At 34.7% G+C, this 26,989-nt stretch overlaps 1 protein-coding gene across 2 annotated transcripts in view; it reads left to right on the forward strand.

The window, feature by feature from the left end:
• Window positions 1-26,989, forward strand: part of EYS (EGF-like photoreceptor maintenance factor) — a 1,566,128-nt gene that overhangs the window by 805,475 nt on the left and 733,664 nt on the right. For both annotated transcript variants that reach the window (XM_078055169.1, XM_078055170.1), the window contains exons 23-24: window positions 13,078-13,270; window positions 16,424-18,166. In XM_078055169.1, coding sequence (XP_077911295.1) covers window positions 13,078-13,270; window positions 16,424-18,166 — 1,936 coding nt within the window. The remainder of the gene's footprint in view (window positions 1-13,077; window positions 13,271-16,423; window positions 18,167-26,989) is intronic.

The raw sequence follows: 26,989 nt of genomic DNA on the forward strand, positions 1-26,989 counted from the left end.
AACTTAGTATGTTATAACCCAAGGTATATAATGGTTTTGGAGAAGGAGGGAAGGTGCAAATTTTAATAAAAACATGTATTTTAACAATGCAAAGAGGATGTCCTCTGTATTAAATAAATATAATTTAGTATGGGAAATGCTGTTTAATATTTTCAGAAATAGAATATTGAAAATAACAACTTGTCCTACAATTTATATAATAGACACGTAGCACAGCCATTATGCACAATCAAAATCTCTCAGAATAGCCGTTAATATTGATAAATGAGGTATAGTACAATTATGATTACCCTCTTGAGCTATTTAGATAATATGGGTAATGGTTGTCCACCTCTTATCTTTATGTGCCTGCCTCTTGTTTAAACATGGCTAGCAGAGTAATGTTTATATTTTAGGAGAAACTTAGAATATTCTTGATGTCATATACTGCCACAGAAGAGAATAAGCTTAACATTTTAGACCCCCAGTAGGTGGAAATGTCTTTGAGCCTCAGTTTCCAAATCTATAGCATGAGGCTACAAAATTACCTAAGAAAACATTGTTAGTCCATTGGAGAGTTGGAAACAGAATTTTATTTTTTTTAAAGATTTATTTATTTATTTAAGAGAAAGAGGATTGAGAGTGTGCAAGAGCAGGAGGAGCAGAGGGAGAAGGAGAGAGGATCTCAAGCAGACTCCACGCTGAGTGTGGAGCCTGAGGTGGGGCTCGATCTCACTTCTCTGAGATCACAACCTGAGCCAAAACCAAGAGTCAGACACTTAACCGCCTACGCCACCCAGGTGTCCCAGGAACAGATTTTTAAATGCCCACACTTATAGACTGGTGTTCTTTCCTCTACACCATACCTTTTATTCACTTATATTAAGATAAATATCTCCATGTAATATTGGTGGGGGTATGGGTAGAAGATACTACTGAACTACTTTTCAAAATAAAAGTGTAGGCTGAATTCCAAAATCCATTCCATACCCTCCCCCACTACCAACATCCCCCACCAGAATTGTTACAATTGAAGAACAACATTAGTACCCAAAGTCTGTAGTTTACATTAGGGTTAACTCTTGGTGTTGTACATTCTATGGGTTTTGATAAATGAATAATGATATGTATCCACCATTGTAGTATCATACAGAGTGTTTTCACTGCCCTGAAAATCCTATGAGCTACTTATTCATCCCTGCCACCCTCTAATTCTCAGTGGTCACTGATCTTTTTTACTGTCTCCTTGGTTTTTCTTTTTCCAGATGTCATATCATTGGAATAATACAATAGCCATTTTATATTAGTTTCTTTCACTTCATAATATTCATTTACATTTCTTCCACGCCTTTTTATGGCTCAATAGCTCATTTCTTTTTAGTACTGAATAATATTCCATTACCTGGACATGCCACAGTTTATCTGTTCTCCTGCTGAAGGACATCTCGGTTTCTTCCAGGTTTTGGCAATTATAAATAAAGCTGCCATAAACATCTGTGTGCAGGTTTTAGTGCATTCATAAGTTTTCAGTTCATTCCAGTAAATATCAGGGAATGGACAATTGCTGAGTTGTATGGAAAAGTATGTTTACTTATGTCAGAAACTACCACTGTCTTCTAAAGTGCTATACCATTTCCAATTTTCATAAGCAATTAGGTAGCATTTTATAATTTGTTTTCATAGCAATTGCAAATACTGTAATCCATCAATTGTTGTCTGTCTCTATATTTAATATGTGACCAAACTCTCCCCTCCACCCCTCCCTTCCTGTCTCTTCTCTCCACCCTGTTCTGTTCTCTCCTCTCCAATAATAAGCTCCATTAGAACAGTAACTATGCACATCTTTTTTTTTTTAAGATTTTTATTTATTTATTTGAGAGAGAGAGAATTAGAGAGCACCAAGGGGGGGAGGGTCAGAGGGAGAAAAAGGAGCAGGGAGCCCCACATGGGACTTGATCCCAGGACTCCAGGATCATGACCTGAGCTGAAGGTAGTCGCTTAACCACCTGAGCCACCCAAGCGCCCCAATAACTATGCACATCTTATTACCTCTTTTCTCCACACTGATACCACATAATAGATTCATTCAAAATAAATATTTATTTATCAAATGAACAAGAACATAGATGAGACTATAAATATTTTGGTGCTTACCATTTAGTAAATTTGCAATACAGATTAGATGCAATGCTATACACCATTAAAGATATAATGAATTCCTTTCTATAGTAATAAAGTGATGGAAAATACCGTTTGAGCCATAAGCTACCATTAAAGTTAGTTATCATTGGTGAAGCATTAACTATTTGCCATGCTAAGTGTTTTGGATGCATTACCTCGTTTAGTGTTTAAAAACAAATTGTGGGGCGCCTGGGTGGCTCAGTTGGTTAAGCGACTGCCTTCAGCTCAGGTCATGATCCTGGAGTCCGGGATCGAGTCCCACATCGGGCTCCCTGCTCGGCAGGGAGTCTGCTTCTCCCTCTGACCCTCCTCCCTCTCATGCTCTCTGTCTCTCATTCTCTCTCTCTCAAATAAATAAATAAAATCTTTACATAAAAAAATAAAATAAAATAAAATAAAATAAAAAAAAATTGTGACGTAAGAATCATTGTTATCCCTATTTTACAGATATGGAAATAGAGAGGTTAAAACACTTATGGATAGCTGGTAGATCAGAAAGGTTTTATTCTGCATTCAACTCTAGTTCCAGATCTTCTTACAATGAGCTATGCTCAAATTTCTCTTGGCAAACACAGTCACACTAAAAAGGATTTAACTCCTATAATTTCTACAAAAATTCTCTTTTATTTTTACACAAAAAGTTCTTATTTCACATTACATTATAACAAATGGAACTGTGCATTTTACATCTGCCAGTTTATTCTATAAATAATTAAATGCATGCTAGGCAGCAGGAGGAAATATGATAACACACATCTACTGCATTTTTTTGATGATAAACACCAATCTCTCTGTTCCCCTGCTTTTTTCTGGTATTGCCACTGAAAACAGCAGGATTTTACTGCTTCCCTTGTGACCTAGGAGTCTTCTTTAATTCATAATCAATACACCTGGTTTAGCTTCCCCCCACTTAATTAAAAATAAATGAAACTAAGAAAAGGGTCAATCTATAGGAAAGAATAAGACCTGTTGCTTGTCCTCCATGCAGCTCAGGGACACTAATGTTCAGCATAGCATATTTTGCTTGCTGCATTTGATTTATTTTAGGTGTTAGATGGTATCCTTGTACCATAGTGCTTGATATTTTTTTTTTTTTTTTGGTCTTACCTTATGTAACTGTTTTCATGTCATTTGCACTTGCATTTCCCAAGTAAGGGAGGATTGTATGCATATTCTCAGAACGTGAAAATCAGGTTCAAAGCATTCTAACTATAAGCCTAATCTGAAAGGAAAGAGAGAACATGTATTTCCCAGTGTGTTATAGAAAATAGATGGGCTTAGTAGTGGTCAGAAGCCATCCTGTTTAATGCTTTTGTAAAATGAAGATTGCACCTTTGTGTTTTAAAAGATATGCATGAAGAAAAGTATAAAATGATCAATATTGTTATGAATCATGTGTCACGCATTGTGGCTATTTGGTTGGCATATAATAGCAGCCCAAAGAGATATGGACAAACAAATGATATTTATTAACAAATATGTTTTGATAGAGACATGTACACAAGATGCTATAGATGTCAAAATAAGGTAGAGAGCCCACGTGATTTGATTAAATTGGTTCAGAAAAGTGTTCTAACAGGAAAGCAAGCCTGAACGACAAGTGTGACAGGTATGATTGGGTGTAGATTGAAGTTGCCCTACAGACAACAGGAATAGAAGGTTGCAAGTTATTTACAAGGAGTGCAAATGGAAGGATGTGAGGGTGTAGTATTTAAAAAGACCCTTTTATTACACATATTCTTTTAGCACTTAGTATATATATTATTGGAGTTAGATTAACAGAATTATTTGAAATGCGGTTTAAGGAGTTCAACAAGAGGAGATAAAACATGAATAGAAACAACTATAACACAGATTAGAAAGAGGTTAGTGGTATAGGTGTAAACAAATAAGAATTATATGGATTCAGAGGATGAAGATATTATTTCCATTGCAGGAATTAGGAAATGAACCATGAAATAAGTGTCTTTTCTCATGACCAGTAGTTGAACATTCTGTGACTGGGAAAGATACCCTAAACAGTATAGGTACTTAGGATAAGAAACAAAGTTTTAACTTTCTAGTTGCCAGCTCTCAAATGACAACTAGGGAATCCTGGATATTTACCTTGGTGAACCTATAGTTATCTATTAGTTTCATCAGTTCTTCCTGGAGTAGTAAATTAGCCCAGTGTATTTAACTTCTGAGATGTTTTAATGGCTCCTTTACTTTTATTCCTACCTACTCATGACTCTGAATCAGGGATCAGATTCTAGGACTGGTGATTCATAGAGAGTGGACTCAGCGCGAGAGAATTGGGAAACCACGGGATGTTATTGGCATTTAGAATCTCAGAGATTTAGTTGTAACAGTCACAATTTTCACTTGTAGTGAATATGATAATTATTAAATGATTCTGATATGAGTAGATTCTCAATGTTGTTGTGTTGAACTCAATTAAATCCCATCAAACACATTATTTTAATTTAAATTAAATACAGTGGTATTACCAACATGAACTGTGCCACAGTCAAGCCTATAACTTTAAAATTCAAACTCTCTCTGCTTTCAAAGCCCAATATCTATATGTATTATTAAAAACTCACTAGTACCTCTTTGATAAGAATCAAAATAACTGACATGTAATTGAATTTATTCATTGTAGAAAGCTGATAAAATACCATCCACTTAAAATTTGGAGGTACTCTATTCATATATACCTTCTATCAAAATATAGTATGTTTATTGCTATTTAAATTATTTTATTTCTAAAAATTGATCTGGACTTTTAGTTTTCTTGTTTTTTTTTATTTTTTAAAAGATTTTATTTATTTATTTGACAGAGAGGGACAGTGAGAGAGGGAACACAAGCAGGGGGAGCAGGAGAAGGAGAAGCAGGCTCCCTGCTGAACAGGGAGCCTGGTGTGGGGCTCAATCCCAGGATCCTGGGATCTTGACCTGAGCCCAAGGCAGATGGTTTAACCGACTGAGCCACCCAGGTGCCCAAGGACTGTTGTTTGCTCTTAAAAAGCTATAGTCTACTGGGAGTACAAAATATGTCAAACAATCACAGTATGACAGATAATAGCTGCAGTTAAGGTCTGCGCAGAGGTGATGTATTTAAAAAATATATAAGGAACATAGAATTTCCAAAAGAATGTTGAGTTGAGTCAAAAAAGTTGTGTATACAGTTTACCTAGGTTCAGGATGGGAATATGTGGCAGTGGTGGGATTCAGGAAGGAAAACAATATATGTGGACTAGTAATTATAGTAAAAGTGGAAAAAAGTGATAAGAAATAAGAATATGTTTTTAGAAATGGCCAGTGGCTGCGTGTGCTAGGTTAAATCGTTTTTACTTTTTCCTGGGAAAGTAGTAACCCACTGACAATTTTTTAAGCTAAGGATGTCCTAGTAAGACTTTTATTTAAAAGATAACTCTAGGGGTGCTTGGGTGGCTCAGTCAGCTGGTAAAGTGTCTGCCTTTGCCTCAGGTCATGATCTCAGGATACAGGGTTGGAGCCCCGCGTTGGGCTCCCAGCTCAGCAGGGAGTCTGCTTCTCTCTCTCTCCCCCCTCCCTCCCCCTGCTTGTGCTCTCTCTCTTTCAAATGGATAAATAAAATTTTTTAAAAAATAAAATAATAAATAAAAGATAACTCTGGCATATATTCTGTAGTTAATAAATATACTTTTAAAGGCTTGCCTCTAAAAGAGTGTCTCTCAACCTTTTGCCCCATGATCCTTCTGTAGTAATATGTGTTGCCTGAACATTTGTTTCTAGTATTAATCTTGGCTTCTCCCCTGAGCTGTGCTTTCTACTTGTCTTTCTTGAATATCTTCCAATGACCAGATCAGGGAACATGTCTGATTCAATAGAGTCCACAGGATCTTTATCCCTTTGTTCATTAGTTCCCCTAGAAATTGTCCCTGAAGATTAGAATCGTATAGAAAATCAATGAACCTGTATTTTCAGAGAAAATTCCACTGAAGTAAATCCCTTGAAGATCTGGTAGCCAAATTCAATGAGAGGAAATAAAGTTATCTTCCAGGCAAGTACAGACCTCACTTCAAGAAAATAGAGGCCTCATTATCAGACATTGCAGAAGTGCTTATCTTATACCATAAAACTTAAATGGGGCTGCTGTGTTTCTACTTAAATGAAAATTCCACAAATTCTTAGTGTTCTTCAGACTTTATATGGCTTCGTGGAATTATGGACCCATAGCTTTTGTTCATCATCTAGAATTCTATTTTTAATCATTAACCTTATTTGAGAGAAAGAAAAGTAAATGATCTGAACAACTGACCAACACATTCAAAAGGATTTTGAAGGGCTTTCAGCCACGCACTATAATTATTCCTAGACAGAAATCCTCATTATAATCTTCCTATAGAAATGGACATTTAAAATTTTCAGAGAAGGATATTGTGGATAACCTAGAATTTAATATAAAAGAAGACCATATTGCAGAGTTCCAGGAAGAATACTCAGAAGCCATTCTGGGTGTGTTAACTTAAACTTGAGAGAGAGAGGTGATGATGATGATGAGACACTCACAGAGAGAGAAAGAAATAGAAAAACATGATGCATCAAGTTCAAGGAATAGGTAGTCAATCCAGCCACATCTTTCACCCAAAAGAAGGAAGAAGAGAAATAAGTGCACAATGAGGGAATGGGAATTCCTATTGTTTTGTCAAGTCATCATGCAGGAAGAAAAGAACTCTAGCGCTATATGTTTCTTGAGAGCTTACCACATTTTTCGTAGATGTTTGAGATAGAGAGTAAATGCAAGTATCCATTTAACGTTGGTGCCACACATAGCCTAGGCAGAGGGATAATTCATGCCATCTGTAGAACTATCTATGTGCATCCATTACGATGAGCTCTGTACAGAGGACATGCATAGATCAGACTGGCTTCTTCAGGTCTGACCACTGACCCAGCCTCCACAGAACAGTTTAGATGATCACCACTGGAAGGACCCTATTACATTTAGAGTAGTACATGAGGAGGCTTTATTTTTGGAAGTTGAATGCTTAGGCTACATCCTTCTTAGATCACAAGGTTCATATAAGTCTGTGTAAAGTTTTGGTCACATAAACCATCAATAGTCTTCAGGGTTTGGAAATCAAGGAATATTTCACCAAACTATATTCCAAAATCCTGATTTCTTATCTGATAGAGTTTTTCAAAATGGATGGAGTTTTATATTCATAGGAAAAAGGAAATGGGGAAGTATCTAGATAAAATGCATTTTCAAAGGCATGCTGTCTTTTATTTTTTTCCAACAAATGTTTGGAAACTGGAAAAAACTGACCACCAACCACGTAACTGTGTCCCAGACATCATACTAATCCTGGATGTTCAGTGGAGAGTGGTCAAAGGCACTTTTGCTATGCTGGTAAAGACATCTAAGTCAAGTTGGTATACAAACAGTCATATAATTAACAATTCTAATTATTGGTATGGACACTACATTTTGATATTATATAGGAAATTCTAGAGAAACTAGAAATAAAATATTTAGTCCAATTGTATAATGTATCTCAATATTACATATTTTATGTCAAAATATTTTTAATATTTTATCTCTGATCATTAATATAGATTCTTTTATTATTTTCTGGGTGAATGATATCTATCTTTGAATATTATTCTCACATTCAGGTTGACACCTACTTTACCTTTCATCTCCCAATCCAGTTAGATAACCACATACAGAAATTTGCCAAGTATCCTCTACAGGACAGCAACACTGAATCAACAACTTGGAAGGTTTTTTTTTTCCCCCTTTATCTAATCAACAAGTTATGAGAGAAGTACACTAACTAGATGTAAATTATTGGTTATTGGTTTTGTAGACTGGACATTGATTTGTAACATGAGACCTGAGAATTTCATGTAGTAGAATTTATATAATAAAATTTTTATAGAGTTGGAAATTATGTAAATGATACAAAAGTTTGCCAGAAAGCAGAAATTATTTAAAAAGAACTTCAGTTTAGTAAAACTTTCCTAATGAAACATGATAGTTCTAATTAGCATAAATCAAAAGTTTCACCTTATATGAAACCGGGAAGAGTTTATTGTTTCTTAGAACTGTAATTGATGGGGTAACTAAGCCTATAGCACTTAGAAATGGATTTGCTTGGTTGTTTTATATTGGTTGCTCTGCCTGATGTTTCCTTCATAATTCTATAAGGAACACCATGTCATGAATTTAGCATTACAGTCATCTGAACTGTTTCTTCTAATTATCAAAAAGATATTTCAATTTAAGAAGGTAAATATAACCTGAGCAAATTTTCAAAGAGCCTCAAGCTACAGGTAGATAAATCCACTGTTATATAATCTGGCAAAATTAGTATATATAAGGCAGCCAACATCATGGGTATGTGACTCGTGAGTTGCACAAGACCCTGCCATTAGAAGATACCCACCCATACAGACACATACTTACTCTAATATCCTGCTGTTGTTGACTTAATAATTAACCATTTTTCAACAAGAGGCTCTATATTTTCATTTGCACTGTTCTCCACAAATTATGTAGACAGTTTGCTATATACACAATGAAATATACTAATAATGTATATTTTGATAGTGTTGGAAAAATTCAAGCTGTCAATTATTTTAGTAAACTTTAAAGAGTAAATTTGACCTACCAGTTCTGAGGATAGTAGATCAAACCACAGAATTAGATTGATACAAAACTGATTATTACCACTGAGATTTTTTCTTTGCTACATTACATGCTCATCACTTCAAGTAGAATATAAGGATGAAGTACATTATGTCTTCAAATGTTACTGTCAATAGAAAGAGAAATAATAATCCATTGGGTTGTAAGTTAATTTCAAGAATAAAGATTGTTTTGCCTAGATCTTAACACATTGTTAGTGATCATTAAATTTAATTGATAGTGATGTTCATTAGGCTGGTAGAATAGAAGAATATTTTAATTTTATTATCTAAAACAACTATACTGTTACTGTTCATAACAAATGTTAAAGATGTAGCTAGAGGCAAAAAATATAGCATAGTGATTGTTGAGTATGGATTCTGGAGCCTCAGTGCCTACGTATGAATCTAGGCTCTGCCATTTTTTAGCTCTACAACTAGAGAATTCGAGAGAAGGGCTATGAGATAATACTAGTTTCCTTTAAATCGTAATTTCTTAATTGAAATGATTTCAAGGTAATTCTGCCTCAAGAGATACTGATATTTCCAATTTCCCACTCTATAGCCATATCTGGGTAGCTAATAAGCTTATCAAGGTTAAAGTACTTTAAAAAAATCTCAATCTGCCTCTGATTCCTAACTGGTCTTCACCAGTGTTCTTCAAATTAATAAGTGGTACCACTATTCACCCCACTGATAGGAACAAAAACTTAGGAATCATTGATTACACTTTTTTTCCCCACTCCAGACATTTAGTCTATCAGCATATATCATAGGCTCTGCTTTCCAAATATATCCTGAAAATAACCTATAGTCACAGTATCTACCATTTGTACTCCAGGCCAATATATTTCATTTCTTGCCTAGACTGCTGCTGGCTTCCAGCTGATATCCCAGCTTCCATTCTTTCCTTTTCTCCAAACTCCCTTAAGAGTCCACTATATACATAACATTAACTTAATCCTTTCATAATATAAATCAAACCATATCATTTTTTTACTCTAAATATCAAATATTCCAATGGCTTCCCATCACTCTAAGAATTAATTCCAAATTCAACAACAAACAAATTATCTTACATGATCTCATTCCTGCCTACGTCTGTGACCTCACTTCCATCCACAGATGGCCTTCTATTAATCTCTTTATTCACACTGCCCACCTTGCTGTTTTTCAAAGATACAAAGCGTGTTCCTGCCTCAGGGCCTTGTACCACCATTCTGTTTGCCTGGATGCTCTTTCCTCAGATATTCACATTATTTCAGATCCCTGATCAGAGAAGACTTTCCTGGCCACTCCCTCTAAAAGAGTTCTCCTTATTTTTCCTTATTATTTATCTTGCAAAATTTTTGTCTTTAAGTCCCTTATTACTAATTGGCATTAATTAATTCTGATTCTTTTACTAAAATACAAGCTATGTAATTCCCAGCATTTGCAACAATCACTGACACCTAGTAGTTGATCAATAAATATTTGTCAAGTAAAGACATAGAAGCCTACACAGTGTCCATGGAAAGTGGATGGCCTATCCTCATAAAGCTCTGATTCAAAATACCTTATTTGCATTGTTTTCCTCAAATATAGATTCAGGAAGAAAATTATATTTTTTAAAGTCATGAAGTTTTGTAAAAATGACTATCTTCATCTTGGCACATATTACATTTCAATAAGTACCAGTAAGTCATTATGGTATTCATAGTAGGTATTCAATACATATTTGACAGATGAGTGGTGAGTGAATGACAGATGTATTGGCAAAATAAGTAAATTAGGGTAACTATGAAGTTAGGAAAGAAATATACAAAATTCAGGTTTACTGAAATAAAGCTAAATATTTGAAATGCTTATATCCTTCAGTGTAATCAAGTAGTTTGGGAGAAAGAAATGTCCAGCTATTAATGAGGTATTTTGTTTGGTTTAATTTTCTTATAACTAACAAAAAATATTATCAGAATTACCAAGTGAGGGAAAGATTGATATACTTATTAGGGAAATGCTGGTTGGCATAACAATAACCTCTAAAATTATTCTAGATTAAATTTATTTTCCATTCTTATGAAGTCCAAGTGAGAATATCTGATTTTAGATATTCTCCTTCAAGGAGAGATCTCTGGATCTGGACTACTTCCTTTTTGTGGTTCCCCTTTCATTAACATGTGTTCTCTGAAGTCACCACATAGAGGAAGAAGCTGGAGGTTCATACATAGCAGATTCTTGTGGATCAACCTGAGAGTGGCACACTTCATGACCATTCACATCTCATTGGTTAGAAGTAAATCACATGGTCACACATAAACACACAAGTGACTAAGACATATAGTCCAAGAGGAAGAAGAAATAGGTTTAGTGAACATATAGTAAGCTTTACCATGCAGTTTGGGGTTTAACTAAGGAAAATATAGAAGTTTCTCTAAGATAAATTGTGTTGGTTTGTGTGTGTGTGTTGGGGGAGAGAAGTCAAACAATTAAAATATTAAAATTTATTTGGAGAAACATTTAATTTTTAAAAAGGTTTTATGATTTTAATTATTGGTAATTGAGACTATAACAAGATGTTTCCTATCAAGCTCAGAATTAGGAAAATAAATTCACCTTTGAGACTTAACTCTGAGAACAGCACATGATGGATGTGAGCCCAGACATACAACATAGGAAAGAGAAAGTATGGCTTTCTGTCTGCTAGACTTGTGTCACCCAGAAGAATGAATGTATTAACACATCCAGTGATAATAATAGTCGACAATATTAGAGAACATATCAGAATCATAGAGACAAATGTTAGCAGTGCCAGTGTAAAGTTGTCTAAGGATTGTTTAGTTGATAAATATCAAGCATTCTAGATCATTCTTATGGCAATATCTTAGCTTTACATCATTAAGCATTTGAATCACCTTGTTTTACATGTTCTGATCTAATGCACATAAGGAAATCTGTGATTTTCGTGTAGCTATGCTGACAACAAAGAAAACTTGTTGATTATGGGGCATTTGAGGATCCCTTAACCCTATGGTGGTGATTTCTCAAAGTAGTTAATAATGGCTTCTGGTTCAAATTTAGTAGGAAAATGTTGACCATGCAAATATTTATGAGATGTATAACAGCTACATTTTCACCATAAACTAGTACATTGGCATTCTGATCTCTATTCTAGTTTTGTGTGCATTTTCACCAATCTGTGAATTCTTTCCAAGGCTTGTTGCTTACCCTTGAGTGGAGAAAAGGACAAATCTCTTGGTCCTTAATATGTGGAATCACAAAGTATAGCTTTTCTTGCTGTTTCTTTTATCACTTTTGCTTCACTTTTTACTCATTTCTACATGTTAGGTTTTTAAAGTGGTTATGTAACATCGACAATCCTCTGACATTATAAATACTTTCAGGTGTGAGTTAAAAGTGAATACAGAATTTATAACTGAAACAAATGACAAAAGGATATCCAAAGCAAAATTTACATTTTGTGTGAATTAGATACAATCTTGGACAAATACTAGCGCAGCGAAATAGGGATACCTACCGAATATGTCCTTAGTGTTAGGAAATAGGCTTGCATAACCATTTTTAAATAATACCTGAATTGTATTTTCTTAAAGTTCAAAATCTACAAATAGTATAACTAAGTTTTAATTCTATATTTAAAGGAGACCCCCCCGATACATTTGCACTTACTTATGTATGTATCACAATTCTCTTCCCTATGAGCTAAAAACAATTTCTTTATGTAGACATTATCTTATAAGTATATAGCAGAAATAGGCTATTCACATAAAACAAACTATATAAGGATCACTGCTCTGTAAGCCAATACAAATTAAAATGATTCAAATACCACAAGAAAATGTTTTCAAATTATCTGTTGCATACACTGCATTTTATATTAGCTTCCAACTAAATATGACATTTAGAGCAGAAAAGTTTATAATTTGTAACGAAGCTTTTAGATCCATATTGACTACCATACAGTACAAATTTTTCATTGGAAAAAAAACCTAGAACGAAATATGAAGTAGTATTTTGGCTTAAAACTAAAAGAATTAAGAATAAATTTAGGCATTCAATTGAGCATATCCAAAATTTGAAGGATTAAACTAATTTTTAAATTCAGATAAAATTTACTGTAGAGATTTTATTTTCAAGCAAAATAAGGCAATGATTTGAGCTATCTAATATGACTATGAAAATACCTCAAAACTAACTTAGAAAGTTCTCTCCCAGGGACAAAGAAACTGTGAGCTTAATTACGGTAATTATTATTTGCAGACCTGCTCCGCTGGGCTTCTTTGTGGTGATGAAGTAGGGAGCATTACCCGTTTACCTCCCATCTCTCAAAGAACTGATGTCATTTCTACACAAACATGTACAGTACCTGCTTCTGATGCTTCAGTCAGTAGCTTTGCATCAGCAAGGGCTACAAGACTACGGACCATAATGACTACTTACCCAGTTGATCCAGGTAAGTGGATGAGAGTAAGATATGGAGAAGATTGAATTTCATATAGTTGTGAATTGAAACATATTTTCTGACTTATTTCAAATCTTTATTTTTCTATGATACATGATTTTTCAAGGGTATAAAATTGTTTTAGGATTCTTGTTGGTTATGTTTCATGTTTAAAGTTTTGGTTTAAGAATATTGATGTTCTTTGCTAATAAATGTTCTCTCTGAAACAGTAGAAAAAATGCCCATTACTATCTTTATTATGATATGTAAAGGTTGGTAGATAACTGGCCCCAGTCCCAGCTGATTTTAACTATCAGTGAAATTTATTTTAAAAGACCTTGTACTACTTACTTTATTATATCTTTATTTAACATTGTCTGAATCATCATATTTAAATTTATATTCCTATCAATTTATTGGAAAAATTTTTTTAATCTGGGTTTCTTTCCTACTTTGAAGTATTTTGACATGTTGAATATGTTTCAATATGTCTTATTTAATTTACTAAATCAAATGATGCCATATTGCAAATAGTACATCGTATGTTAAATTCCAGATTCACTCTTTATATAGTCAGTGTCACTAAGGATAATAAGAATAAGAATTGTAGCCATTAACAAGGTATTCTTTGTTTAAGAAAAATATTTTTGAAGGCTATTGGGTATTATAAGCAGAAAGGTAGTCTGCCCTATTTTTTGTCTTCATAATTTCAGTTCTTTTAAAGACTTAAGTTGACATATAAGGTTATCAAATACAAAGAATATTGTACCTATTTAGAAAGTAAAATGATACTTCTGATATTTCTAAACCAATATGTAATATATTCATTGATTCTATCAAAGGCAGAGTTGCAATTTTTCATGCATTATTATTCAAAGGGGTCATTTGGTTTGGGATATGTCAATCACTTTTTCTCTTTGTAAATGCTCATTCCTTGTGTGTATAAATATAAAAATATAAATATAAAATAAAGAGTATATATATTGCTTTTCTTTATAACTGGAGTATAATTGAAATACAAATCCTATTATTTTCAGGTATATATCATTGTGATTTGATATTTTATACATTATTAAATGATCCCATGACAAATCTAGTTACCATCTGTCATCATACAAAGTTGCTATATTATTGACTACATTCCCTATGGTGTACATTATATCCCCATGACTTATTTATTTTATAACTGGAAGTTTGTACTTCTTTTTTTTTTTTTTTTTTTTTTTAAAGATTTTATTTATTTATTTGAGACAGAGAGAATGAGAGAGAGAGAGCACGTGGGAGGGGGGAGGGTCAGAGGGAGAAGCAGGCTCCCTGCTCGGCAGGGAGCCCGATGCGGGACTCGATCCAGGGACTCCAGGATCATGACCTGAGCCGAAGGCAGTCGCTTAACCAACTGAGCCACCCAGGCGCCCAAGTTTGTACTTCTTAATCCCCTTTATCTATTTTGCCCTCTCCACTCAGCCCTCCTTCCTCTGGTAACCAAGTTTATTCTCTGTATCAATGAGTATGTTTCTCTTTTGTATGTTCATTTGTTTTTAGATTCCACATGTAAATAGAATCATACATTTGTCTTTCTCTGCCTGACTTATTTCACTGAGCATAATACCCTCTAAGTTCATCCATGTTTTCACAAATGGCAAGATTTCATTCCTTTTATGGCTGAGTAATATTCCATTGTATATTATATCACATCTTCTTTATCCATCCATCCATCAATGGACATTTAGATTGCATCCATATTTTGGCTATTGCGTATAATGCTTCAGTGAACATAGAAGTGTATATATCTCTTTGAATTGGTGTTTTCACTTTTTCCAGATAAATATCCAGAAGTGGAATTGCTGGATTGTATGGTATTTCTACTTTTAATTTTTTTTTTAGAAAATTCCATATTGTTTTCCATAGTGGCTGCACCAATTTACATTCTCATTAACAGTGTACAAAAGCTCCCTTTCCTACACATCCTCACCAACACTTGTTTTTTGTTGCCTTTTTGATAGCAATCTGACAGATGTGAGGGGATATCTCATTGTAGTTTTGATTTGCATTTCTGTTCTGATTAGTGATATTAAGTATTTTTTCATGTGCCTATTGGGCCATCTATATGTCTTCTTTGGAAAAATATCTGTTCAAGTCCTCTGTACATTTTTTTTAAAGTAGGCTCCATGCCCAGTGTGGAGCCCAAATCAGGGCTTGAGCTCACAACCACGAAAGACCTGAGCTGAGATCAAGAGTCGGACACTTAACGACTGAGCCACCAGGCACCCTATCTTCTGCCCATTTTTAATCAGTTTGTTCTCTTGATATTCAGTTCTGGAAAACCTCTATGTATTTTGAATATGAACTCCTTATCAAATGTGTGATTTGCAAATAACTTCTCCCATTCAGTAGGTTGCCTTTCTTGTATTGTTGATAGTGTCCTTCATTGTGCAAAAGCTTTTTAGTGTGATGTAGAACCATTTGTTTATTTTAGTTTTTGTTGCCCTTGCCTAAGGAGTCTAGTCCAAAAAAATGTTGCTAAGACTGATGTCAAACAGCTTCCTGCCTATGTTTTCTCCTAGTTTAATGGTTTGGGGTCTTACACTTAAGTCTTTAGTCCATTTGAATTTATTATATGGTGTAAGGTAGCAGTCTGGTTTCATTTTTTGCATGTAGCCATCCACTTTTCCCAGCACCATTTTTTGAAGAGACTGTCTTTTCCCCATTGTATATTCTTGCTTCCTTTGTCATAGATTAATTGACTATATATGAGTGGGCTTATTTCTGGGCTCCCTACTGTATTCCATTGATCTATGTGCCTGTTTTCATGCCAGTACCATACTATTTTGATTACTACAGCTTTGTAGTATAGTTTAACATTAGGGCACAAGATACCTCTAGTTTTGTTCTTCTTTCTCAAGATTATATAACACAATTTGTTTCACTTTAGCCCTCCCATGGAGTGTGAATAATAGGAGTCTTTGCATTTATGCAGTTTGTGAGGTCAGTAAACTTACTCATGCACTTTCATTAGAAACATGATTTACAGAGCCTTCTGTCTGCATGTAATGGGTATGAGGTGGCAGAGCAATTTGCAGAAGATTCAGCCCAGGGCCAAAGTTGTTCATTTTTAATTCACTTCTCTGATTCTTTTTTTTTTTTTCCCCTCTTTCTTCTCTGAAGGTCCAAGACAGACAGACATTATCAAGCATGATGTTTTCCCAACCACTGGTTTGGCAGCATTAAGTATTGGCATATCTTTTGAAAGCTTTTTACTCAAAGAACTGATTTCCACTAGAGAGCTCTCAGCCAAATACAGTCTTCGTTCTTCCACAGATGTTTCCTCTTCCCGGTTTCTGAATTTTGGTGTTCATGACCCAGCACAAATTGTCTGGGGCAAAACATCCATATCACATGTGCCTATCCAAACTTCAGTAGCCATACCAGGATTTCTTTTCCCCAGTAGGGGAGAGAGGACCCCATTTATCATCTCTTCTCTCATGACAGATTCTATTTTTCCTACAGAACCTTTATTTGAGAACAATCAGACTATTGCCTTATCTACTACTACAATGAGTTCAGCAATTACTGGCATTCCAGGGGCTGATATTAAGTTAAACAGGCACTCATTACTCTCCCGTGGATTCTTGCTCACAACTGCTTCTACAAGTGCACCTCCAGTTGTCTCTAGGGGGGCTCAAGAGGATATTGAAGAATATTCAGCCGTTTCCTTAATTTCAAAAAGAGAGTACTGGAGATTGCTGAGCTCCTCAATGTCTCCCATTTCTCCTGCTAAGATAATTATATCTAAACAGGTAGCCATCTTAAACTCATCAACTCTGCACCAATTCACTACACAAGCCTCCATTCCCAGTGAATACCAGGTTATTACTGAAGCAGCTAGCAACCAGAGACTCACAAACATCAAATCACAGGCTGCTGATTCTTTAAGTGAATTAAGCCAAACATGTGCAACATGTTCTATGACTGAAATAAAATCCTCTCATGAATTCTCAGATCAAGTTTTGCATAGCAAACAGTCCTACTTTTATGAGACATTCTGGATGAAATCAGCGATATTAGCCAGCTGGTATGCACTAATGGGAATTCAAACTATCACTTCTGGGCATTTGTTTTCTTCTGCTACTGAAATAACACCATCAGCAGCATTCACAGAGCTGTCCTCTTTATTTCCTTCTAAAAAGAGTACAAAAAGAAGGATTTTATCCTCATCCTTGGAAGAATCCATTACCCTATCAAGTAATTTGGTTGTTAATTTATGTTTGGATAAGACTTATTTATCCATTGTCCCGTCACAAACTGCCTCTTCAAACCTGATGAAAACTGACTTGACTTCAAAACTGGCTACTGATGATTCTTCTGTGTCAGAAAACGTTTTAAAACTATTGACAATAGGGCACTATGGTGTAACCATGGGCCCCACTGAGATACTGAATCAAGACAATTTATTGGGTGTGCAAGAGAGTGAAGGATCTCGTCAACAGTCCAAACTTCACACACATGATACCTCTCTAGATTTTGAATTAAATTTACAGAATCATCCAGAAACTGTACATCCAAGTGACCTTGAAAACAACCTGCTTCCTTACACGGACTCGATGTCTGATTTTTCAGAAGTAACATCTAATGTCGAATTTTATGCAGTTTCAGCAACTCAGTCACTTCCAATACAGCCCTCTTTCCCCGTGTCTGTACTGATGCCAGATTGGACATCTTATACAGATTATCTGACCTTAACATCTGATTTAAAAGAAGGACTCAGAACTTCTTCAGAGTGGTCCAAATGGGAACTTCAGCCTAGTGTGCATGGTTGGGAATCTCCTGATGCAAGCCAGAGGCTTCCCATCACTAGATCTCTTACTTTATCTTCCCCGGAGTTCATTCCTCTTCAGCTGATGATTTCTGGTGAGTTTCTCAGTTTCAGTTCAGTAAACTTTTAGAAATGAGTTTCTTTTCTGTGGAGGAGAAAGAGCCTGTTGTGGTCACCAGGTGCTCTAAACAGCCTCTTTGTAATCAGGGTAGCAGCCAGTTCAGTGGGGGTGGCACCTGTTGTTGCACCTGACACAGATGGCTATTCTTTATGCACTGCCGCAAAGGCTACCAGATCAATACAGGAGTATGTTGGAGACAGCTACACTGCTGGCAAGCAATCAGAAACTGAACTAGTTCAATTCATTACAATAGATCTTTCAAAGTTTAGGAATAACTTTTATTATTCCCATTTCTTGAAATAGATTCTTTGTCAGGTGGAACACAATATAACATACACTTTCTAACATTTTTTTTCAGCGTAGTATTTTTTTTTTAATGGGAAGATGAGGAAATCAAGGGGACTTTATTGGGTATTGCCATCCTACATAGCGTGATTTATCATTGTTTAATGCAAAGCTCTGATGCTTTCATTATATATAACTCAGAATATAAATTAAATTCATGACCTTTATGTGACAAAAATATATATAAAAATTGAAACAAGATAGTATCCCATGTGTAAGTTTGAATTAAGTCTTGAAATAATTAATGAAAAGCCACTTTTCCTAGATAACTATTCTTATTTCAAAGCATATTAGAAATTTTAGTCTCCTCTACCCTTGTAATTACTGTCAAATTGGGAAACATGCAAAAAAAAGTTTAAGTAATTGTATTTAGCAAAAAGAAAGGGTATTTTTTCATTATGTAAAGAAGTTCTATCTTGTGGAATTTCAAGTGTAATTGTGGCAGTGAAGTTAATTTTCCTTCAATGAGAAATTTATAGGTTTTGTGTATTACATATGCATATTTATAGAGTTTGTGTGTATGTTTAGGTGTATAATCTGTGGCTGGCAACTCAGTAATATAAAAGACCAAATCTTACCTGTGGTATGTCCAGTGTGATATGATTTTCTTACAAAGTTTCTAAAAATATCATAAATTGTAATTACAAATTTAAATGTAGTATTTTCCTGGTGCTTTTACAAGACAGTAGCTTGTTTTATAACAGTTAAGACTCATCAACAATACCTAATACATCACTTCTCACATATAAATGCAGCAGAGTTACATCTTCCCTTCTCATACAATGAGTCCCATAGCCATCCCTTGGAAATAATCAGGACACAAATTCTCCATTTCCAGGAAATCAAATCCTAAGTTTACCTTTATCAACGAAACCTTGTCACATTCCATTTTTCCCATCCTCTCATTCCAACCGCAAACACTCTTTGGTGATTTTGACCTTTCCAATTCTGCTACTATTCTTCCAGTTTCCCTTGCCTCCCTAATTATTTTAGATATGCTAATCAATAATTTACAAGGTACTTGCTGGCCAGTATGTTCACCCACTGTGTTGGCCAGGGTCAAATCAGGGAATTGATAGCACACTCCAGTTGAGTACTTGGGAAGAGTTTAATAAAAAAATTTATTTACAAAGATATGGGCAGAGTTTCTGGAAAACAATGAGGGGTAGTATTGTTCTGATGGGACTAGTAACAGCAGAATGTCATTACTACCTTGAGTCCTGAAGGGATCAAAGGGAAGAGCAGTTATCAGGACCCATAAAGAGGAAAGCTACCAGTTTACAGACGCTGCAGCATTTAGGGAGAGAACACAAGCAATCCAAAGCAAACCAATCAGGAGTAAGCCAGGAGATAATATACCCAACTTCATTCTCCTCTTGTCTTCTAGACTCCTGCAGGGGCTCCCCATTGACCAAACCCATTCAGTAGCTGAAAATTATCTTTAAAAACATATCTACACATCTATCTAATCTCTTCACGTAAAGAAAAGGGAGAGTAATCCATAGTAGAATGGCCTGCAGTGCTAAAATCTTGACTAGGTTCCAGGTTCCATGACACTGCCAAAATATAGAATAGGCATGTAACTGATAAAGAGGGAATTTGCTCTATATGTTTCTAAAGTGAACCATTGAGTCCTACTACTTCCTCTCGACATGCGACTTCCATCCTAGGAAAGTATAAAAGGTAGAAAGCTCATAATTCTGGGCTCCCTTGCTCTGATGGATTCCTCACATTTCATGGGTGGCTAGGAGAAAAGTGATGCTCCGGGTAATCTCTTGTGATGGGCAAAATGAGGCATCATGGAACCGCAGCTATCAATATGCTTCCAGAGTTTTGTGTAACTTTTGAAGTGTATGATGGCTGGTTCTGTAATATAATGACATCTATTAAATTGAATTGAAGTTGTCTTTGTCAGCCATCCTCTAAATCAAACCAGTCTTTGTGGTTTTGTTTAATTTATGAAGCAAGTAAAATTTAAGAGGAAAAAAAGGGGTTGGACACCTGGCTGACTCAGTCGGTAGAGCATGCAGTGAGTTCAACCCCCTTGTTGGTCTTAGAGATTATTTAAGGAAATTTTAAAGAATTTTTTTTTCTTTTTTAAAGATTTTATTTATTTATTTGACAGAGAGAGGCACAGCGAGAGAGGGAACACAAGCAGGGGGAGTGAGAGAGGGAGAAGCAGGCTTCCCGCTGAGCAGGGAGCCCAATGTGGGGCTCGATCCCAGGACCCTGAGATCATGACCTGAGCCAAAGGCAGACGCTTAATGACTGAGCCACTCAGGCGCCCTTAAAGATTATTTTTTTTAAAAAAGGGAGGAAAAAAACGAACATTCCCTAGCAGTTTGGTATGATTTTCCTCCAGCAATATAATTCTCTATTTTTTTCTACCAGTTGAGAAGGATTTCAGAGAGAACAGCCAGAGCTTCCTGATCCAAAGATTTTCTAATAGCAATGGATAACAAAAATAGTACTGAAATGAAAAGTTTATATATGACTTCCATTTATTCCATCCATAGTTGTAAAATTCTAAATTAAAAAAATTCAGTATAGTATATGTAACATTCTAGTAAATGGCAAAGGGATATTTTATCTGGGAATAAAAGGGTGAGTCAAAGAAAGAGATTTAATAATATAATTTACCACATCATTAAGTAAAAAGATTTTGACAATTTATAATTTACTAAGAGTATTTTTTTCTCTCTCTCTTTTTTCTATTCTAAGGGATTTACATTTACTTATCTTCAGATCTCTTCAGTATCTATAATTATTTCCAAACATAACAAAATATAAATAGATTACAATATTCAATGTCATTCTTCAAGTTGAAACAGAAGACGTAATCCATTAAACTCATGAGTCAAATGCCTTATATACACATGTGCATATATTTCTTACATACCATTTAGAAAACCAAATAGAAAATACATTAAATAACCAAAATACTATAAGTAAATTAAACGGAGCTATAACGTCCTTATTTGAGCTCTTGAAAATGTGAGCCCTTAATACTAAAGAAACACTACATTTGAAAAGTATAAAGCAATTTCAAACAAATTCAAATGGGATGATATTTAGAACTTGATCAAGTCATTTTGAAGTCAAAGAGAATAGGGAAATGTATAGAATAGAAATGGCACTAAGAGCATTGTATATTTATGAAATACATGAAAATGAATTGTAATAAAATATGTGCATTATTACAGGGATGCAGATAAAAAGAAATAGAATATAAAGTCCAGATACATACGTTAGATTACATAAAATGACATAAAAAAGAGATTTGATAAAGATTTTCATATTCAACAACTTGTGTTGATGCATTTTGTTATTTTGAAACTCTTCCTCTATACCTTTATACCTGAATAAATTGTTTTTTAAAGATTTTATTTATTTATGTGAGAGAGGGAACAAAAGCAGGGGGAGCGGGAGAGGGAGAAGTAGGCTTCCCGCGGAGCAGGGAGCCCGATGCGGGGCTCGATTCCAGCATCGTGGGATCATGACCTGAGCTGAAGGCAGACGCTTAATGACTGAACCACCCTGGTGCCCCATGTAACAGAATAAATTCTGTGAGCACTAACTAAATAAAATTATAAAATAAAACATTAAATAATCCAAATATAAGTTAATATTTATTTCATCTCTAACTGGAACTTTTTAAGCCTAAAAGCAAAAATACAAAATTATAAATAAATGTTGATAGTGAGTATATTTTATAGTTGGATAACTGAAATTAATACCCTTTTTTCCAAAAATGGTCATAAACATATTTAAAGCAAATATATACAAAAATGTGTTCCTCATAGAATAGACATGGTTATAAATACCCTTTCAAATCAAAGAGGAAAAGCTGACCACTCAAATAGCAAAACACTTTTCTGTTCATAGTCAGTAAAACTATATTTAAAAATCATCAGTAGCAACCAAAGATGTCAAATTTAAAATGAGACGAATTTTATCCATTTGCCAGTGTTTTATTATTTTTTTTTCAACTGTAATACTCTGAATTTGTGAAGATACATCACTTTATTGGTGAGGAAGTAAGTTGGCACCATCTTTCTCAAGAATTACTTGCCACCAGAAATTTTAGAAGTTTTAAAAATAACAATCTCAATTTTAGGAAATTATTGTTGATGTACCCAAAATTATGTTATTAAATGTAATTAAAATAATAAATATTTAGAAACAAATGTGCCCTAAAATGGTGGTTATATTAAGTAAATATTGGTACTTAATAACACTATTAAACAGAAGTTATAAAATCATATATACAACATATTTACAAATACATGTGTACATGCACACCACACATATGCATATAAACATTCAATACTTATTTTTAAGTATTGAAACATTCCAAACATTTCAATACTTATTTTTATTTTCTAAAAGTTTCAAACTAATTATATATTTTTATGATCAATAAAAAATGTTTTTGTAAATATTCATATATAGTGAGAAATAAAGAACATTTCAGAAGGTATACTTAATTATTTATATTAGACCAAAATAATCAAGTTTTTAATGAGATCTACAATGATTTGTATACAAAAGATAGAAAAATCATTGCTAATTAGTATTATCATAGTGAAAGGAAATCAAAAATTATTTTAAATAATATAAAATATCTTTCTGAAATAACAGAGATTTTATGTTCAAACATGCCATCCATATTTTTGTAAACTAAATTACTATGTAGAGATTGAAATCACTTAGTTATATTTCTGTAGCATTCTTTACTTTTTAGTAAAATTTTAAAAAATGGAATGGAATTAATCACATCATTTTAGTTGATATTCAGATGTTTTTTGATTGACTACTTTGTGACAGGCACCAGCATCCTGTAATTTGTTTGCTTGCTTATCTGTTGTTTTGGACCTAAAGCACGGAGATATGAATTAAGCCTTTTTAAAACAATCACAACGGCTTCTCATTTCTATCTATTGACAAATTTGGAATCATATGTTATATTCTAAGGTTTTCAAATGTCTCTTTCTTATATGTCCATTCTACAAACCAGCAAATGTAGAGGAGGGAGTTTTCCTTTTGGTGAAAACCACTAAGCACCAAAGGAGATGTCCCCCTTTAGCTGAAACATGAGACCTCCTACTACAGCTCCCCAAGTTACTTTACTGCAGAAGGAGCCCCTCCAGACCCTTTCCCCTGTGGTCAAGAAGTATGTGCATAGAAGACAAAAGCTTCTGTCACAATATCTAATAGTCACCTTTGTTCTAATTTACTTGCAGTGTATAAAACAATCCCATTTAGAACTGACCCACTAATGAACACAGCTAATTCTCCTGCAAGTCAAACTATATCCACTGAAACCTAGCACACAGATTTTATTTATTTATTTTTATTTTATTTTTTTAAAGATTTTATTTATTTATTTGACGGAGAGAGAGATAGAGCAGGAACACAAGCAGGGGGAGTGGGAGAGGGAGAAGCAGGCTTCCCGCTGAGCAGGGAGCCCGATGTGGGACTCAATCCCAGGACCCTGAGATCATGACCTGAGCTGAAGGCAGACACTTAACGACTGAGCCACCCAGGCGCCCTAGCACACAGATTTTAATCTGAAGTAAAATCCTGACATTTGGTTTCCTGTACATCTCCCAGCATCTTTCACAAAGGAATGCCCTGTGCTTTTTGTGTTTTGCTGGTTGGCAGTATTCAAGATTATTCATTATTTGCATTTTATTTCCACTTATCACTCAAATGAATAGTAATATCAACACTAGATACAAAATATAGTACTATATACAAAATATAGTAGAGTGAATATAATTAATAATACAAATCTTTTTCATGCATGTTACAATTCTTTGGTTTCAAAACACTTTCATCTCCATTGTTGAATCATGGGAATTTGACCTTGGGAAAATTAATAGCATAGACCAGAGATTGGCAAGGTATTACCTGCAGGTCAAACCTGGCCCGCGACTTGTTTTTGTAAAGAGTTTTACTGGAACACAGCTATACCAATTGGTTGCATACTGTCTATGGCTGATTTCATACTATGACAGCAAAGTTGAGCGGTTGTGATGGGGGCCATATGGTCTACAAAGGTAGAATGCTTACTAATTTCTTCCTTCCAGAAGTTTGCCTATTCCTGGAGTAGCAATATGTGTAAGGTGTTTATAATTATCAGGTTAGTATATTTTACCTTTTTGACCAAGGTGTAAATACCAGCCTTATATGGACTCAGAAAAGTTTGTATTTCAGACCTGCTTAACTCTATTATGCTACCCCAAGTCACAACATCCCTGTTTTCTGTACCATTCTGATAGAGCCCTAAGATAAAGCTACAGACTGTGGTAAATACCCATAATCTCTTTGTGAAGCTCTCAACACGTCTATGTCCAGGGCCGCTTTCAGGGGTGTGTAAACTGTCACAAAGGCCCTACAGTGAGAAGGACTCCACGCTTGGTAGAGCCATGGTAGGTAGGATGTCAGTGAGGCTCAAAGGAAGTATAAAGTAAGGGTATTATGGAAGTCCTCTGGTTCCAAGGTGGTATTAGAATAGGCATGTAGCAAGAAGTGGAATAAAAGCAGTTGAGTTTGTGTCAGTGTTCAGTTATTTTTTGCTAAGAACAAAATGCATGTACTAGCTCTGAAGCATGATTTATATAATTTTGATGATGCCCTAAAGAGTTAAATTCTCTTATATTTCATTTAAAACAGGCATTGCACAGTATAAAGATGAATGGTAAAATATATGCTAATAATTGAAAATCTTAAATTTTCTTTTTAAAAATTTTTTATTTAAATTCAATTAGCCAATATATAGTACATCATTAGTTTCTGATGTAGTGTTCAATGATTCATCTAGAATGACATTAAATAGCAAGTAAAATATATCATGAAAAGATGAAAAGGAGACCACGAAAGAAAGAAAAACCTTTTATTTTAAGACCTTTAATGGAACATTTTTCGTGCTTTTTTTTTTTTCTTTTGAACAAAGGACCCCGCATTTTCATTTTGCAGTGGGTTCAACAAACTCTGTCCCTGGCACCATCTTGCTGCTGCTGTTCTGGAATTCTCTTCCCACCTCTGCCAGGCCAGTTGAACACACAGTTTCATGCTGTCCACTTAACTGTTAAAATCCCTTTAGAGTTCGTTCTTGAACTCCCCCTTCCTTTCCTTCCACACTCTTCACTCTTCTTTTTTTCAATTCTCATTTCTTTATTCCACAATTTGTCATTGGAGATGTAGCACCTACATTCACGGCTTCAAACATATGCAGAGATATAAACTTGCTTCTATTTTCAGACTAACATTTTTTCTGCCTATCAGTTCCTCAAAAACTTAAGATAAAATCTTTATCTCTCCAATACCACAACCTCCATCTCTTTCCTTACCCATACTTTCTTCTCCACTGAATCATTTCTCAGACATGAAATGTATAACCAGCTAGATTTTTGAGCTTCAGCGTAAACTTTATTTTATCAAAAATACTACGAATTTTATCTACAAAGTTCTCTCACCCAGCCTCTTAGCTCACTATTACTACTCCAGCTTAAATTCTTATCATCTCTTTTAGACTAATGCTCTACTCTCCAAAATGAGTGACCTATTTCTAGTCTCTATTCTCTCTGGTCCCTCTTCCACATTACTTTCAGAATTGGTTTTTTTAATGTGATTTTCATTACTCTGCTTAGAAAGTTACAATGAATCTTCATTTCCTATAAGGAGAGGTTTAAAATCCTAAGCATTCCAACTATAGTATTCAATCTCAATTGTATCAACTGAAGTCATTCTCTACCACCTATCCCTACCCTATTTTATGACTAACCACACTCTTCAATACTGTTACACAGTTGTCCAACTCTGCACTTTGGCATCCATAGTCCTTCTTCCTAAGTGGCCTCTATTGCCCACTTTGTCAAATTCCTTTCCTGAGGCTCAAATCAAATGTCACCTCCTATTGGAAGACTTTTATAAAAACACTTAAAAATTTATTTTTTCCCTTTATTTTTGCTCTGATAGATCATTATACATAACTCAATGTCACTATGATTTTGGTCATTTGTGTATTTATGTTCTTTCAGTACAAGAACCAGTATTAATAGATATAATGACTTATCCAAAGCTTTGCCATAATTGTGGAAATCCCAGGAAAGACTGTCTTAAAATTGGTCACAAAGACTTTCATCGGTTTATAAGTGAGGGAGGCTTAGCTGTGAAGACTGCTATGACAGAAGCAGCATAAACTATGGATTTGTGGAAGCTGAAGGTGGGAGAAAATACCCTAGGACTGAACAAATAAACATGGCTGAAATGTCTGATCCCTCAGGAAGAAGCTGGATCACTCAATACATGGAATCTCAAGGAGTTACCAATTTAATCATGGTTCAGGATGGCTTTGTGTATGCAAGTGACTTGATACTAGGAGAGTCTAGGCAGCTAGTGAGACATGTAAAAATGGGGAAGTCATGGTTTATTTCTGGGTTATCAG

The sequence above is a fragment of the Halichoerus grypus genome, chromosome 9, assembly GCF_964656455.1.
Source record: "Halichoerus grypus chromosome 9, mHalGry1.hap1.1, whole genome shotgun sequence".
Lineage (NCBI taxonomy): Eukaryota > Metazoa > Chordata > Mammalia > Carnivora > Phocidae > Halichoerus > Halichoerus grypus.